General features: G+C 32.6%; 1 protein-coding gene and 1 long non-coding RNA gene across 3 annotated transcripts in view; one reads left to right on the top strand and one right to left on the bottom strand.

Annotated features, from left to right (window-relative positions):
• Positions 1 to 17,960, bottom strand: part of LOC106667875 — a 74,992-nt gene continuing 57,032 nt past the window's right edge. The window contains exons 8-31 of one of the 2 annotated variants that reach the window (XM_014396107.2): positions 15,921 to 15,975; positions 15,654 to 15,753; positions 14,718 to 14,801; positions 14,598 to 14,642; positions 14,368 to 14,533; positions 14,121 to 14,246; positions 13,855 to 14,044; positions 10,997 to 11,176; positions 10,850 to 10,936; positions 10,546 to 10,713; positions 10,371 to 10,472; positions 10,145 to 10,258; positions 9,853 to 10,063; positions 5,410 to 5,593; positions 5,245 to 5,350; positions 3,175 to 3,477; positions 2,737 to 3,093; positions 2,487 to 2,652; positions 1,416 to 1,557; positions 1,199 to 1,358; positions 915 to 1,142; positions 537 to 664; positions 332 to 470; positions 1 to 256 (exon numbers count right to left, since the gene is read on the bottom strand). In XM_014396107.2, coding sequence (XP_014251593.1) covers positions 158 to 256; positions 332 to 470; positions 537 to 664; positions 915 to 1,142; positions 1,199 to 1,358; positions 1,416 to 1,557; positions 2,487 to 2,652; positions 2,737 to 3,093; positions 3,175 to 3,477; positions 5,245 to 5,350; positions 5,410 to 5,593; positions 9,853 to 10,063; positions 10,145 to 10,258; positions 10,371 to 10,472; positions 10,546 to 10,713; positions 10,850 to 10,936; positions 10,997 to 11,176; positions 13,855 to 14,044; positions 14,121 to 14,246; positions 14,368 to 14,533; positions 14,598 to 14,642; positions 14,718 to 14,801; positions 15,654 to 15,753; positions 15,921 to 15,975 — 3,640 coding nt within the window. In that variant the 3' untranslated portion in view covers positions 1 to 157. Of the gene's footprint in view, positions 257 to 331; positions 471 to 536; positions 683 to 914; positions 1,143 to 1,198; positions 1,359 to 1,415; positions 1,558 to 2,486; positions 2,653 to 2,736; positions 3,094 to 3,174; positions 3,478 to 5,244; positions 5,351 to 5,409; positions 5,594 to 9,852; positions 10,064 to 10,144; positions 10,259 to 10,370; positions 10,473 to 10,545; positions 10,714 to 10,849; positions 10,937 to 10,996; positions 11,177 to 13,854; positions 14,045 to 14,120; positions 14,247 to 14,367; positions 14,534 to 14,597; positions 14,643 to 14,717; positions 14,802 to 15,653; positions 15,754 to 15,920; positions 15,976 to 17,960 lie in introns of those variants that run through there. The other variant, XR_001340660.2, reaches the window with a different exon arrangement.
• LOC112127193 lies at positions 16,139 to 16,916 on the top strand. Its single transcript, XR_002910454.1, has 3 exons — positions 16,139 to 16,228; positions 16,301 to 16,391; positions 16,454 to 16,916. It is a non-coding gene; the product is annotated as an uncharacterized LOC112127193 (long non-coding RNA).

Here is a 17,960-nt window from a genome sequence, read left to right as displayed (position 1 = left end):
TGGAAAAAAAAAAATAAAAAAACACACCGACATTTTAATTTTATAAAATTTCATGTCTATTTAAAGGCAAACGTTGTCGATTAAAAAAAGATGATTCTCAACTGTTTAAAAACCGTGACGCCGGCTCCTTTCCAGCTAATTTTCGCCTCATCCAATGCTATGTGCTTGAAAAAGGCATTTTGGATGTAGAAGAAGCATCATTGCTAGACCTCCTTTTCCTCAACTGTTTCCAGAATCGTCTTTCTAGAGTTTTATCCTGGGAAATGAAATTAAAAAATTAACATTATATTAAACTTTATAAAGTTTATTTTTGTTTTGGAAAAATACTTACATATTCTCTTTTTTGAACAAAGTCAGGCGGCATTGATGTAGGGATATCATCTTGTGATTCTCTACTGAAGAGTCTTGTCAGTCTGCTGCCTGAGCTGCTTGTGTGCTCTTCACTTTTGCTACCTCTCAAGAACTCCATGCTAAAAAAAATAAAATATAATGTAAAGACAAATACGTTTGTTTTCATTTTTTTATTTTTTATTTACAATTTTTTAGGCCTGGGTGATTTAGAGTCTGCAGACTGGCTTCGCCTTAACCTCAGCTTATTGAAGATCCTGTGTGGTGTGCTTGTAGCAGATTTGGCCTTAACTGCACAGCTGTCAGACTTATTACCCTTCCAGCATATCAATCACTTTTATTACACAAATAAAATAAAAAAATGGGGTTAATATAGATTTCTACTTTTTTCAATTTTTGTTTGTTTTTTAAAATAAAAAAGAAATGAATATGAATAAATGAGAAAAAACTCAAATAAGCGTGCCCAATATATTATAATAATTGTAAAAAAAATTAAAGAGAAAATTGAAAAAAATAGAGGAAAAATATTTGCTTTGCATTTCTAAACTGCATTTTGGAAAACATACTTGATCAGTTGTGTAGCTTTTTGTTGCTTCGCTGTTGTCTATCGATGTCGAGTCACTGGTATCTTCTTCGTCTTCGGGAAGAGGATCAAGTCGTCTTCGTTGAGGAAAACCCCTTGTCACAGGGCATAAAGGCACTAAGCTTCCCATTATGCTCATCCCGCTCAACAGCCTGTCTAGCATCAACTGTTCCCTTGCATCATCCAAAGCTGATCCCACCGTTTCTGCAAACTAGAATAAAAACGTTATTACAAAATACAGCAAAAAAAATAGTGTTTTAACATTACCTCGGTGTTCGGTGAAGTAAGGCCAGAATCTCCGCTGGTAGGCGTTCCCCACACTTCTTCGCCTGAAGTAGCACCGGAAGTCTCACATTCTTCTTCACCAGCCAAACTTGTCGATGTAGCTAAAAGTTCCTCATTGTGTTTTGGATCACCACGTAAATATCTAAAAAAAATCAATTAGTTACTTTATAACATTAATAATTTATTAAATTAGCAATACCTATCGATAAAGGAAACTCCTTTTGAGTCGTCAGTCACTCTTTCAAAAAATGCCATTTTTTCAACAACAAATGTACCTGCTCGGACAGTCCATCCTCTGATTGATTGCCCAACTGATTCAAAATGCTGGTTGTTTGTACCATCTGAAATTGACAGATATTATTTAGTTTAATATGAACTAAAAAAAAAAAATAAATAAATAAATAAAAAATACAATTTTACATCAGTCAGAAAGGAATAATGGGTCAAATGCAATAAGAATAAAGATCAAGCAGATAACAGGCTTGCAAAAATACTAAATTATACTTTTGTCATTAATATAAAATAGGTGAAAAATATCGAAAGAAAGGCAAAAATAAGTCAAATGCGAGCTAAGGCTGATCACTTGTACGTTTTATATGGATTTTATTTTATTTTCTTAAAAATAAACATTTTAAAGAATCTGTTTGTTAGTTTCTACTTCAACGAAAACAAACATAATATTTCATTGGTATTGATTTGTCACTGCTGAGTGGTTCTTACATTATGGAAACAGCCCCAGATTCAGCATATCTCAAACAACATCCTCTGCCATCTTAACTCCTGTGCGAGTCGACTCACATTGGCTGTTTGCATTATACTTTTGAAAAACTAACAAACTATATGAAATGAATAAAAAAGTGATGAAAATGATAAAATTCAAAAATGGTATCCAAGCATTTTGTGGTCTCCTTTTGGAAGCGTATGCTTTTCTTTACACAACAATCACAAATTTTAAAATAAATTCAATGCATAAATGTATTTTGATAAAAATGTTAAGAAACAGTCACAACAAATTTCTACAAAAATATATGAAGTATTAAAAATAACCATGCTCTTTTAAAAAATGGCTTACTAGAGATGTTATAAAAAAATTCATATAGCCCAAAAGATTTTTGTTTAAAGATAATTATTGCTTTAAATCTGCTCTTTATACAATATAAAAATAGTTTCATTTAATCCATTTTAATAGTAAATATATTGCGATAAAATAAAAAGTGCTTTGCAATATTTTATTGTTTCTGATAACAATTGACATATTCGAAGCTTTGACCTTGGGGAAGTTCATCATGATCTCCGCGGCTTGTGTCCTCATCAGAATCATCATCGAGCTTCTCAAGGCTGCTCACGGTCCCATATCTTTTGAGTCCACAAGGTGATAAAGATTGATATGGAGGTTCTTCGATCTCGCCATCGCTTTCACCTTCATTATCCTCACCCTAAAAACATTAAAATTTTATACTACATATTTTTCTTAAATATATACATATAAAACAAAGACAATAAAACAAATAAACCCTTACAAATAAATTTGGACTGCTGTGGTTACTATTGTCCTCCTTCTTGACTGTACTATCTGAATCTTCCCAGAAGTTGTTGTTGCCACTGTGCGAGGTGTGGATGGCGACACCACCTGCTGTTGGTGTAGGCGGTTGGACGGAAATATGCGGCACTGGGAGGAATGGGTCAGTTGGGCTCAGATTCGCATCGCAACTGATACCCCAGTTGTTCTCATCGGTGAACGCCTCCCTCGCCGCATTTGCATTAATATCTACTACAGCGCTGCTGTTATTTTTATTATTTGGAAGACAAGTCTTGTGGCATTTTCGGCAAACAGCCATCAGCTTCTCTGAGTTGCCAGATGTAGATTTCACCGTATTCTAAACAGCAAAAACAAAACAAAAATTTTTATATAAAAGAGTATAGATAAGTTTAATAAAATTTAGATTGAAAACTGCTACCTGGCTGTCAGAAGTACTCTGTTCATGATCAGATATTTCAATTTCTTCGCATCGGCTTATGCTCCTCTGAATAGGCAGAATCCCTCCCTCCAATCCTTTCATGGTCGCAGCTCTTCTTCTCAATGCGCTCGGTGACCAAATTTCCGGCTCGGATTCGGTTTCAGGCGAACCGTCCCCTAATTGTCCTTTCATCCATTGTGCCAAATGCATAGCACTTTCTTTACTAACTCCTGTCTTTCCTAACTGTCGGCATCGATGGTCTATCAGGTCGACAACACCGGGTTTTTCAGTCAGCTCTGGAACCTGTAAAATATAGTTTCAGTCAATAGTGGCACAAACTAATTATTTTTTAAATTAAAGAAATAAAAGTGATTTCTTAAGAAAACCCTAACATCAAATTATATTATTTGTTAAATTTTTAACATCTATGTTTTGCCTATTCTAGAATATTTATTTAAATATAATTCTACTAATTAATCTAAAACTGCATTTTTTTGCTTATTAAAAAAAATTAGTTCTACAATTCTTAATAATTAAAAATATCCTATTTCTACCAAGTTTTTTATAGGTTTTATTTGTACTGATATTCACAAATAACTAAATCTCTTTATATAAGTCCAATTTATATATTTAAAATAAACCAATCTATTGAAATTAACTAATTAAACTTGTGTTTTAAACTTATGTTTTCTAAAACATGAGTTGCTAAATATTAAAAAAAAAGTCAGTAGTATAATAATCTTGAATAAGAATCAACATGCAGCAATTTGACAGAAAATGATGCCACATAAGTGTTTTTTTTTGTTTCACATGCAACATAAATACGCAGGCGTATTTACATCAGTCCAACACAGCCCGCGTCGGTGGATTCAGCTCCATATTCCATCTTTTATTCCGCTGGCCTGGAATGCTGATTATCTCTCAAAAGAAAAACAGTCCTTTTTTTCCATTGTTATTTTATTTTGCGATAATTCAAAGTTTTTTTTTACAAATTCTCGTTTTGTTTTGTATGGACAGATTAAAAAAAAACACTTTTAACCTTGTATCTCTTTTTAAAAAAGTTAATTACAGTAATAATGTAAGAGTATTCATTATTAAGAGTATTCATTAAATTGTCTACATACAATTCTAAACAATTTTAAAAATATAATCTATGACTATATTATAAAAATTTTTTAAAAGTTTGGATGATAGTGAAATAATTCCAATGGCGTCAATAACATGTTGAAAAGATGCTGTTTTGATAAAGTCTAAAACATCAACTTCAATATTTATCTAATTAAAAAATGATGCATAACTTTCTTTGAAATATAGTATTAATTTAATGTCAATTAATTAAAATTAATTAAAAATCTATAAAAAAAAAACAAAAATCAAATACAGAATAAATAATAAATTTCAAAAGAATGCGCTTCAATGAATTTTTTTTTATAATTTATAAATGTGCAAGCTTAGCGAGAGTCCTTTTAAATCTAGTCTTGGTTTATATGAAAATGAATTAGTTCAAAATAATTGTAAAGTATATAAATGTTTAATGAATAACGAGTATGACAATTGGTTTTAAAATATAAGCCAATGAATATCTACAAGTACATCTACAAAGTTATTCACTTAGGAGTATAATATTTTAATAATTAATCCTAAGACAACAGTGTTTTTCACACAGATATGTTTGCTTTAAGTATACAGTAATATTTTCCTTTTAATTTAAGGAAAAAAGATTTTTTGGTTTATAAAAATACAAAGCTTGCATCTTCTATTACTAAAATAAGCATTTTGTTCATAATGAACTATTAGAACATTAATGGACAGACACTTCAAGCAGTATTTTATATGCTTCTTATAGAACTAAAGGGTTTATAGCAAAAATGTCATAAAATACACTTTTTTCAGTTTCTTTTAGAAAAAACACTTTTTTCCTCTTTTTTTTTTGTTGTTAATATTGATTGGCACAAATTTTCTCATATCATTCGAAAATGAAGTTTAGAACCTCGTGGGGCTACAACATCTGTTAAGATGTGGGGCTAAACATCAGGAGGGCGCGGGATTAGGTGGTAGATTTCCAAGTACCTGTCGCTTCATTGAGACAGACTCGAGCGAATCGGCAGTTAGAGGGTCGGGCGAATCCATCGGGCTGCTAGCCGGAGTTCCTCCCCTAGCCGTGTTCACGTATATTCTACAAAGGCGAAAATATGAAAATAATACACTCATGGATGAATTAACGTGTAAACTTACATCTGCCTTTGGATCAGATTCTGCCAGACGGCTTTCAGTTCTGTCGTGGGTGCTCTGAGAGCAACAGTTCTCCTCCTTGGCCCTTTCCTCGGTGTCCTGGTCAGAGGAAGATCAGCGCACCCTCCCACAGCCGGGCTTTCTTCTCCAGGAGGGCTTGTACTTATTAAAAGTCTGAATTCCGTTGCTATAAAAAAGCAATAGTAAATAATAAATTGAATTTTTTAAATTATCAAAAAAATATTAATCAAAATATACATTTGAACATAAATACAATAAATAAATGAACAAATGTATAACATTAAAAAAAATTATTCTATTTTAAAGCAGTTTTGTAAGTATTTTAAGAAATTTCAACATTACCATTGAGAAAAATTCCCTTTGTTAAATAAGACAAGAAATAAAATTTAGTTAGTCTCGCACATGAAGAGCATTGTCAATATGTCACCTGGGAGAACCTGAGTAAGGGTCATTCTCACCCAATTAAGGTGGACATGCTAGGATGCACACAAACCCTTTTGAGCCAAAGCTTGTGTATGTTTCTGGCTTATAGGGAAAGCTTGCTCGATGTGTCCCACCTAGTTGAAGGGTGCAATTCCTTGGCTCTATATAGAGAGTGTGTAGGAAAGCCACCCAATTTAAGGCGCAATCAGAGATAACCCTCACCTTCCGATGAAGATGATCGGATGAGAAGTTTTTTAGTTTTGCGCTGGCCAGCAGACAGTTGACAACAAACCTATTGAAAATATCATAACGAGGCTTTTTTTTTCTTTTACTATCAACACCGCCCGACATTGGAGTCTGGACTGCATGAGCGAGGCATCTTCCTTTACCTCCAACACCACCCAATATTAGAGCTCGCACGTCTTCCAGGAGAGTGGAAATTTCACTTATTTGTGTTTCGGTGGAGGACAGTGATTCGAAGGAAAAACATTATTATTTTTGTCTTTTTTTATGTTTAAAAATACCTTTTGCAAACAATATTTTATGTTAATTTTTGAAGCTTGCAAGTGTTGCCTTTTTCTTTCCTTTTTTTAAAACTTTTCTTTGTTATGGAACTGTTCTAGTCTTTAAAGGTACTGGCAATATAACTACCAATGGTGACAATAGAGTACTTATTGTTGAAGACAAGGACAAACGTTTTGCTCTTAGTCTGAAGGAACCAGTAGTCACATGTGAGACACATGGTTATATGACTGAGCATGAGGAATTACTGGTGCTAATGAGTGATAACCCTTTTTTGAAATTACATTCTAAATTAGAAAACGCGGATATAGACACATTCCTTAACACCAATTTGAAATTTATATACGTAGAAAGATATGTCGCTAACAGAACCACTGACTTATATACGTTGTTTACCAAAAGATACTGTGAGTTGTCTAGAAATTCATTAATGCTATCTCTGACCCTTGCTCGCACAAATCCAGAAGAATTCGCATGTACTTACATTAAATCGCAAGGGTACACAGCAATAGTTAGAGGTGAAGTAGTGCATATCCTTCAGTGCAAAGCGGTTATGTGTAATATACGTCACACAGAAGGTTGTTATAATGAACTTCCTGTTAATTGTACAAATGAGAGCAAGTTCCTAAAACCATTATCAGTATTATCGTCAATATTGGGACTCCATTACCTTGTTCTATACACACTCCCACTATGTTCAACATAGACAATGTATGGGTTAAGATAGGAGAGGATCCGTTCCCTCCATGACAACCTGTACAGCTTACTTCAGGAGATCTGGATACTCGGGCCTACGGCAATAGCCAGTCTTCTAAACCACTTGGTTATCTCACTAAATCACAATTATTAGCATATAAAGAAGCGGTGTCTATTCCTACGGAACAACAGGCTATCCAATACAATTTGGCATATAAGATGTCTGGAACCACGTATCATAGCGGTCAAATTCTAGACTTCACGAGAAGTTTCAACACAACGACCTTGTTGACACAGGTGGAAACATCCATCATAGATACGTTATATGGCTGGTTTTCTTCTGTTGTAAGATACATAGGTGGTTTCGCTATGACATTATTTATCATCGATAGTATAACATTCATAATCAGGGTTATAACAAATGGGTTTTTCCTGTACTCCAAATTTGGATTATCCAGGTACCTCGGGCTAGCCCTTCGGGGATCGCTAGTCAAACATATTTTATATGGAAATAGCAATACTGGCATCGCCTGGAGATACTGGAGGCGCAGAGCAAAACCAATCACAGTTGTAGATATAGAGGCTAGTGCAGGTATTGATACAAAACTCATTGAAGATGGACCTACTAGATCTAACCTCATTAATTACCCTAACTTAACCCCTAACGACTGCATGTGACACTCTTTACATATTACGGGTGTAGGATTGTTATGCACATACCTATCATTGATATCATTCTATTATAAAATTAAAGGCCCAAATATTAATATTGACCAGTATATAATATTATACTACATTTAAACAGCTGTATAGAATGAAAGAACAAGCTAATTGATCAGTAGATTAGGTTTACATGGTTTAGATTTAGGTTAGATTAGGTTTACAAAATTGTTTGCAAAAGGTATTTTTAAACAAAAATAATAATGTTTTTACTTCGGATTACTGTCCTCCACCGAAACACCTTTATGTGCTTATTCATTATGAAATCCTTAAAAACAGTTCTGATACACCATTTTCCTGCTAGCAGTTTTTGATCAAGTCAAGGTTTGAAGTTTAGTGTAGAACTATTTATGAATTGCATGTTCTTATACAGCCATTTATGATTTGAACACTTCTTTCCTCCACTCTTTCTAAACATAATGATTTTATTCTTTTCTAAATTGACACAAAGGTTCCACTTTTCAGCGTATTCAGTGGTATGTAAATAGAAACAAAAGTATTTAAGAGTGGGTTTGGATTTGGGGGCTGATTGCGTTGGGGTATTGAAATGACCTAGCTGTTGATAGCCTTTGGAGCTACCTCGGTGGCTTGAGGGATAAGACGGAGGTTTGTTCCTGGACTGCCAATACCCAAGGCGGGTGATTCTCCTGCTGATAATTTATTGTAAATTACACAAAAGCTGGAATTTTCAGAGAGCTGTGTGAAGTGATCGGCTTCAAACTGAGTATGAACATGGATGTGAAAATTTGAGCTTATATAATTTAGGAATCAGATTGTTGAAAAAAAAAAAAAAAAAAAAAAAAAAAAAAAAAAAAAAAAAAATTGGACTGTAATAGCACTCAGTTGTACAAATTTGCTAAACAATCTAAAGGTGAATCTAAGGAATGATATGGTGACTAGGGCTAATGATAATGTTTACCATAGATTAGACCAAGGTAATCAATATATAAATAAAAGTATCAATCCATTAGATTTGGTGGTCCGATTGACCATATAACTTATTTCAATTAATTAAATTTTTTCTCAACCAATACCTTACATAAATATTAATTAATTGAAAAAATATTAATATTGATGGCAAGTCATTAATGATTAGAGTGAGGGGAAAACTCATTCGATTGAGCTGCTAGTTTTGGAGGAGTGATTTGAACTTTACTTGCTCAATGTGCAATGTCAATGTTCCAGAGGACACTGTGCACTTTCTGGATAAATTTCCAGTGCTTAGGAGTCCAGAGTTCAGGAAAATACATTCAGGGAAAGAGCAATTAGATACAACCGAGGTAGTAAATATTTTTAATGGCGGAATTGATTGGGTTCATACAATAAAATTTCTAATTTCTTGCATAAACTTTGAAATACAAAAAATATATGATTGCAGATTTCGATGATTAAAAAGTAGTAAGTTTAAAAGAAAAAAAAAAAAAGAAAAAAAAAATATATATATACATATGTGTGTGTGTGTGTGTGTGTAAAATTAATGAATTAATTAATTTACCAGCAACTTGACAGACGGCCATGGCCATTGCCATTCATGCTTTGTAACTCTAATCTCATGTAAAAATTTTTATTCATTTTCCGAATTTTTTCATTTATTGTGCAAAATACTGGCGATCATTAGATGTTTATTGGCTCATAAATAATACATTCATACTGCTACTACTAATTTAAAAATTAATTTGTTATTATCAGGAGGGCACAAGATTAGGTGGTAGATTTGTAATTAAGTGCTTAAGATGAGACAAATTTGAGCAAATCGGCAGTCAAGCTGCTAACTTTATAATTTTAAAGAGCATTGTGATGGCACGATATATTTTATAATATTTAGAATACACTATCTCTGTACTGTTTGTTCTTTGACTATCTTTAACTAGTATAATCTTTATAAACAATATTTTTCTTGTTTGGTCATCCTGATCATCTGGATCTGCCGTTTATTGCTTGATTTGTTGATCAGACTTGTTGTACCACATTTTGACATTGCTAGTGAGAATTTAGTAGATCAAGATAATCAAATGAGTTCCTCACCTCACATATAACAATTTATCTGCAGATTATGTTACATACCTTTTTTTCTTATCGAGAACAATGCTTGGCTGACCATGTTGAGCGGTAGGGGCTCCTCAGTCACAAATATTACCCTGTCCCTGCTTACTTTGGCAAAGAGGAGAAGATCTGTGAAAAGCAGAGCCCAGAACGGGCGTACAGCCCTGCCCTCGACGCGGCTCAGGTCACCACCAAAAATCCACTGTCGGCCTGGAGCACTCAATACAAATGGCTAGAAGAAACCCAAATGGATTATTATCCAAATTCTTTTTTTTTATTATTCACTTACTTATTCTTAAGTTTTAAAACTTACTTTACATCTAGTGAACACAAGTCTGCTCTCCAGGTCTTGAAGTGAAAGCAATGGCCGGCCTTCACCATCCGGTTCCATTAGTCCAGATTCGACTGTTATCTCTCTATAAGTTGCCTGAAGTAAAAAATAAAAAAATAATAAAAAATAAGTAAAATAAAATAAATTTTATTTACATTCGTAATTATTAAATACTGTCGATGAAAAAGATTAAAAAACATAAAACTACCTGCATGTCATGAACAACTTTCGAAAGCGCTACATAATCCTCATCCTTGACCTTAGTGTTTGCTAAAGTTGTCTGCAAAAGTTTCAGCATCTCCCGGTAATGCTGAAATCCGAGATGGAGCAAAACAAAAAATATTAACTTTTGTTATTTTTTTTTAATTTATAGTTTCATTTACCTCTAGAGGTTTGTGGATGAAAGTTGTCAGATCAGGCCTTCTGCGTGGTATTGGTGGCTCAGTTACCATTTTCATAAACGTCGAATTCCTAGTCTTTTCTACGAGGAGGCAGTCAGCCTTTTTCAACCCCACGCAGTACCTCCTATATGCACTGTTTATTGCATTGAGCTTTAAAACAAAAACCATAAAATTGCTTAAAATGATAAAATTGTTGTTAAAATGAAAATTATTACTTAATCCATGCAAATTTAACAATTTCACAAATATAATTAAACCATGGAAGATTTTTTAATGCCTAGCTTACCTTTTTTTGATAAATTCTTCCTAATGATTGTCCTAAAGTCTCATCCTGAACATACAACTCGAGTATATCCTCTGTATGCCTCAGGAGCTGAATATAAAATACTCTTTAAAATTATTGCACATTTACGATGTTTTTGTTTGTCATTACCTCTTGAGTGTTCTGGAACAGGATCGTGTGCTCATTCTGCGTGATGACGTCCTTTCTCTCTGACAGTGGAAGCATGAATCTGGCGATTCCAAACTGCAAGCTCAGTGCATACTGCTGCTCCTTTCCAAGCAGTTGGTACACGCTCCTTTTCCTGCATTCCTCGTCGCTCAGTGGGTTGCTCTGGGGATAAAATTCAGTTTTGTTTTGCACAAAAACATAGTTTAAATATGGTTTCAATCAAACATTTTATCTGTAGTTTATAATGGATCCTGGAACATTTTCTAGAATAGACGAAGACTTTTTATATTATGGTGATGAATAGAACAAATTCTCCTTTAATATTCCAGTTAAAAAACATATTTTCAAAACTCAATTGAATGAAATAGATGAAATGAACTTCTATAATTTTAAAATAAAAAGTTTTGGACCAATATGCCCCACTTTGTTCTTCATTTTCTGACCTGATTTGTTTTATTGATTTGACATACTTCTGAACAGAGGTAAAGTCTACTTCTATAATCTACATCTTCAACTATGCTCTATGAGAACTATGGGTGCTTATATCAAGAAAATAAAATCTCACGGAAGATGATCTCACGGGCAACCAAAAGAACGACTTTCGTTGTTCTCCCCTGTCGTCCATATTTCTAAAATGAAGATCTGGAAAAAAGACCGTTTGACCGTTTTAACAAGCCGTTTACCCTGGATATCGTTCCAATGGTGGTAAAGCGGATGCCGAGAAATGCCGGAGGTGTATGGATTCTTTCATATTTGTGCAGTGAATGGCCTCATAGCCTGTTAAGAGTTGCCATTGGAAACCAACTTAATTGCTTTCAATAGAAAAGATACTGCTGGACTGATAGTTCAAATGCTGATTTCTTCTGAATATCCAGACAAAATTATTACAACAATTCTATTTTACAATATATCATTATTATTAATTAGACTTAAACTTCTTTTAAATAAATCATTTATTATTAAAATTTTTGAAAATTAACATTACTGTCAAATAAAATAAGAAATATAACTAAATTTAAAAAAAAAATTGCATTTATTAATGGGTAAAAACTTTCTAAATGATCAGAAAGTATTCAACTTCTGTTAAAAAAACTTGTGCTTAGAATTGCTTGATCAGATAATCAATGAACAATCAACCGATTAAACATATTGATTGACCTTCTGTTTAACTAAATAATATAATAAGTATTAAACACATTTAGTTGTATTTCTTAAGCAAGATTACATTTGTTAGCAAAAAATAACAAAAAAAACTGGAGTATATTAGATGTAAAAGTTAAGGTCAATCTCTTACAGAGTTCCTATTAAAAGGTTTGTTTTATTAATGGAAAAGGCTAGATAAAATATAATAAATTTTTTCTGTGTCAAGATCATTATGGACAAATTAACAATTTAAATGACTTTTGGAGCCCTAAATGATGTAATGTAAAACTACAAATTTTACAATTTAGTACAAACTAATTTATATAATAAAAAGGGTTTTATTCAAAGCTGAATTTGGTAGTTACAAACTATAATAAAATACTAGTTAAGTATAACTACTCTTAGAAATTCTCTCCTCTCTCTCACCACAATTCCATTTTTCTAGGCTTTTCTTCTTTTCGTGTTACTTTTTTATACCTAAATTTATTTGCCTTGTGCCAGATAGTTTCTCTCTCTTTCTTTCTCTCTCTCTCCCTCTCCCCCTCTCTCTCTTTCTTTTTTCTGCCACTCTTTTCTCTGTCGCCTCTCTCTCTCTCTCTTTTTTTTTTTTTTTTTTTTGTTGCATGAAACACTGTTTGTTTCTCTCTCTATTTCTCCTCTTTGTGGGAAACGCTGTCTATTACATTTCTTTACATAACAATCTGTTTCTTTCTTTCTGCATTTCTTCTCTTTTCTTACAAATATGTCTGTTTCTCTTTACATTTCTTTTTTTTTTAAACACCATTTTTTTTTTATGCAACTGTATGTTTCTTGTTCGTTTTTTGGCATAAAACTAAATCCGTTTCTCTCTCTCAATTTCTTGTCTTTGCATTATTGGAGCAATTTAAGAACTTTTATTGTTATTTTATGAGTGTTGATTATGTTGAGTTTTAAAGACTTATGACTTTTTCCTGATTTAAAGCAAGTGTTAAAGGACAAAAAAGAAATGATAGTTGTAAAAGGTATAAAATAAAATAAAAAGTTAATAACAACATAAAATTTCATTGTTAAAGAAAATTACATGACATTAAAATACAAAAAAGGTCTTTTGACAAAAAAAAAAAATCAACAAAAAACGTGACTTAAAAAATAAAAATAAATAATTAAATTAAATAAAGAATCACAGCATTTAGGGAAATTCTTTACAATGACAAATAAGCTCAAGTGAAAAGGGGTCTGCAACTATATTGAAAATATTATTAATTTGTTAACTATTCGCTAAAACTAGTTAAAGTGAAAAATTTGTATTTCCTGAGAGTTAATGGCAAATAACTTATCAATAATTAAAACTAGTTGTTCATAAATAAATAATAATTAAAGAAATAGTAAACATCTAAAAGCTAAAAATATACGCTATAACATATTTTACTGGCCATGTTAATAATATAAACTAATTTAAAGTTAGGAACATAAAATTACAACTAAATGTTTTAATGAAAGCCAGATAAAAACTGGACTATACAAAATGTCAAGAAAAAAAAAACATAACATAAAATAAACTAAATTCACATAATTTTATTAATAAATAAAAGTTAATATTTTCAAACAAAAAACAAAATCTCAGCTAAACAAGAAAAACACCGAATGTTTCTAAACGTAGACTAGAGCTGTGAAACAGGTGGATTTCGCTAACATCAGACTAATACTCCAGAACCAACCTCACTGTTGAAAGTGACTTGTGGCAGGTGGAGCCTCCGTTTTGTGATTTCAATGGATGCAGTTGCAGTCGCAGTTGTAGCTGCAGAGCATGCTGTCGAGGATCTTGCTTGCGTTCCAGTAGGAGGCACTGGTCTGGAACCACCGACAGGCTTCCTGTACACTTCTAGCACTAGCTTGTTACCAGATGACCTACATGAGAAAGCAAATGAATAAATAAAATGAATGACAAATTGTTGAACAAAACACTGTTAAAAAGCAAACTGACTTTATGATCTGGAGAATCTCTTCTTCTTGCAGAGTGACTACATTAGTTTTCCCGACGAAAATAACATAGTCTCCGGGTCTAAGGCCTGCCTGGTCTGCTGGCAATCCAGACTCCACCCTCTCTACCCTGTTCAAAAGAATTATTAAATTCAAATATTTACATAAAAAATAAACATCATTATTCTAAGCAACATAGACTTTATACCTCAATGCTAAATATGTGAAGTATAAAAGGTTTCAAGATTTACCTCGGAGGGTGAGTCCATGCTATCGAGAAACCATAACTGGATCCAGGCTGTCTATTGAGGGTTCTTGTTGTTGTGAATGGTGTTCGACCTCCTTTTGGGCTTCCTGTCACAGAGTCCTCCAGAGGGTCCAGCTCCAAATGCCTGAGAAATATCTGGTCTTCATGCACTGTGGGAAAACAATTCGAATGTTAAAAATCTTGATTAACGAATTTATGTTGATGTATTCTTACCTCTTTCCATTTCTTTTTTTGTAGACTTTCTTCTCCTTTCTTTAACTGATTGAAAATAAAATTTCCAGATTATAACAAGTGAAAAATTGATTTAAAATAAAACATAAAAGTGAAACTCACAAGTATCTATTGGTGCTCCAACAATAGATCCATCCACGCTAATTAATTCTTCCACGCTAGATTCAGACTGATTAGCCATTACTTCTATAAAAAAAAAAATTAAAACACATTAAGCAAGAATCAAATAAAAGATAAAACCTTATAAAAATATCTTAATATCAAAATTCCCAGTATATTCAAAATCAATCCAAACTTTTAAAATAGCATTAATAACAAAATCTACATATTACCTAATATTTTATCTAAAACATTTTGGTATAAAGCAACAAAGTAATTTTTTTACACTTAAGTTCGTAATGTGGTTTATAAGCTAATTGTTAAAATTTTTACTTTAACTTACTTCTGTTTGTGAAATTTTTCCATGATTACCGCATGGTTATAAACCTGGACCAACTGAAGATGGCAAAATGCCGTCAATCGTAATCATGGTTTGTTATTCAAGCGGTTGAACAGTAAAAACTGTTATGTTGTATAGGGATGTAAGGATAATAAACAAAATTTAAAAATTTAAGGTGAGTTTAGGTTAAATCGATATTGACCGAATTTATTTTCTAATTTTTATATTAAATTATTCATATTTTGCTTTGTGTTTTACACATGAAAAATCATAATCATGGTTAATTATTCAAGTGGTTGAACAATAAAAACTGTTATGTTGTATAGGGTTGTATGGATAATAAAAGAAATTTAAAAATTTAAGGTGAGTTTAGGTTAAATCGGTATTGACCGAATTTATTTTTTAATTTTTATATTAAATTATTCATATTTTGCTTTGTGTTTTACATATGAAAAATCATAATCATGGTTAATTATTCAAGTGGTTGAACAATAAAAACTGTTATGTTGTATAGGGATGTAAGGATAATAAAATAAATTAAAAAATTTAAGGTGAGTTCAGGTTAAATCTGTTTAATTCAAATTACAACAAAAACCTACCTGTTTGGTTGTTCCAAAGGTTTTCAGAATTTGTCATCGCTGGAACATTTTTGACTCGTCCAGAGCTTTGGGACAGGAGGCGATATGAACCATTTATTTCCTGAAAATAAAACCATACAAATTAACTTCACATTGTAAACCTTTGAAAGTTTGTTACGATGACTTGCTCAACTGATGGCCGTCGAGAAACCTTTGAAATGTCTAAAAAGCTCTTAAATCACTATATCTAATTTAAGCAATTTACGGAGGGATACAAAATGAATTTACCTTTTTAACAACATGCTTCACTGCAAATGACATGCACCCAAGGAATTCGCTTTTCCTGGAAAAAAAGAAAAATTAAGTCTTAATTATTAATTGAACTATAATAATTTGCTCTTGTTGATAATAATTATACTGATTAGTTATGTCATACTCATTGCTATATTTGTTTGATTTTATTGAAATACCATAAATAAAAAATTTATGATAAACAATTATCTGTAGGGAATAAAACTTCACGGAAAGGCAAAACCATTCTAATGAATATCCAACGCTCATGACTTCAAATTGTTGGACATGACTAAAATATCCAAGTATGTACAAAACTTAATAAACCTAAGTGGTGAAAGATAGTGAGAAAATTAAGATGTTCTTTATTTAAATAGATCAGCGGTCAGCATGATAGACTCTTGGCACGTGGGTTGGATTTGGCGATCACCTCAGCTCTTTTTTCCAAAGTTCCCTCCAACAACATATGTATTATGAAACAAGTACCTACTTTGGCTAATATGCAAGTTTAAAGTAAAATAAATATACAGATATAGAATGACCAACAGCCAGCAGACATCAGCGCATCAGATGCCATCTTAAAGATGGTACTAAACTGTTAAACCAAGGAGCTGCTTCGCCGCTAACACAACTTGAATCTGCAGGATAGAGACACTATCAAAAAATACATTTTTAGAGCAGAAGACAAGGTATTAAGCACACTTTCTTGTTAATTCTAACACCCATAGCAAAACTGAGACTTTCTACAGAAGCGACTTTACATCTTGTTTCCATTTTAATAAACTATGTCTACTTTTTTCTATTTTCTTAGGTAAGGAAAATAGCAATGTATTGACCCTCGGTGAATTTGGTTTATTTAAAGAAAACAAGGCATTTGGAGTGCCCTGGCAAATTAAAACTTCAAGCATCAATACTGCTTTGGAAAACGAATGAGATGTTCATAAATTATGGTTTGTTAAAACATAAATGTAATATTTTCTTTCTGAGGCGTTGAGTAGGTTAAACACTCAAGACCGCTGTGTGTTGAGTAATGTTTTGTTTCCATTGAAATTGTGTAATGGCTAAATTAAGTTCAATAGCAGGAGAAAAAGAACTTTTGATGTTACAATTCTTTTATTTCTGTCTAGTTGTTAGGAAGCGTCAGAGGGAGAATATGCATAAACTTTTCACGGAAAGGTTGAATCGGAGTTGAATTGCGTTTCAAACTCTGAATGGGGCCCGAAGTAATTCAGTTTTGTTAATGCCCTTTCTAAAAACTAAGTTGGATTGAATTCCTGGCGAATCGACGTCTCGAACGACTTGCGGACGTGGGAAACTGAAAAGGACGTTATGACAAACGTGGAAAAATAAACGTTTTTTTTGCGTGTTTGGGCGTTGGAGGTGGAAAAAGAGGCTAATAAATTTTCACCATTATCGTGAAGATCTAATGAAGAATAAATCACACTTGGCAGACTTTTCAATATATTTTTCGATTCTAAATCCAATGATTTGTTCACCCATAAATAAAATGCTTATGCAAGACAAGCTGGTTTAATTTCTTCAGTTTATGATAGTTTATGAACTAAGTTGATTTATGTTCTGAAATTCCGATGATCTTTAATGATAAAGGATCGAGTCCTAAATCATTGTTGCTAGACGGAACAGTATAAATAAAAAGCTTAAGTGCACGAAGGTAGCATTAGTCAGACCGGTCATCCATCTTGACCTATTTATGGACAAATCGTCAACAATATTATTTTCTTTCGCTATCGAATAAGGGACGAAAATATCAATTTGGTACGAGACAAAAGCTGAGATTTGCGGGTGGCCGAGGCCGCCGGATAAAATTCAGTTAAAGGCTGACCAGAGCTTTAATCGATCAGTTTACGTTGCTACCTCATCGAATCTATAGGTTTGATTTCAACGGCAATTTAAGCCCTGGTCGTTTATACTTTGTAGCTTGGCAATTTGCTACATGGCTACTATGGACGGGAGAAGTTTTTGGATACGCAACTTATGAGTTTATTATGTTTTTAAAAATCATCCATTAACTTAATA

This window comes from Cimex lectularius, unplaced genomic scaffold (genome assembly GCF_000648675.2).
Source record: "Cimex lectularius strain Harlan isolate CLEC.00 unplaced genomic scaffold, Clec_2.1 scaffold95, whole genome shotgun sequence".
Lineage (NCBI taxonomy): Eukaryota > Metazoa > Arthropoda > Insecta > Hemiptera > Cimicidae > Cimex > Cimex lectularius.
The sequence above is the reverse complement of the archived record's forward strand: the minus strand, read 5'-3'. Positions and strand labels throughout refer to the sequence as shown.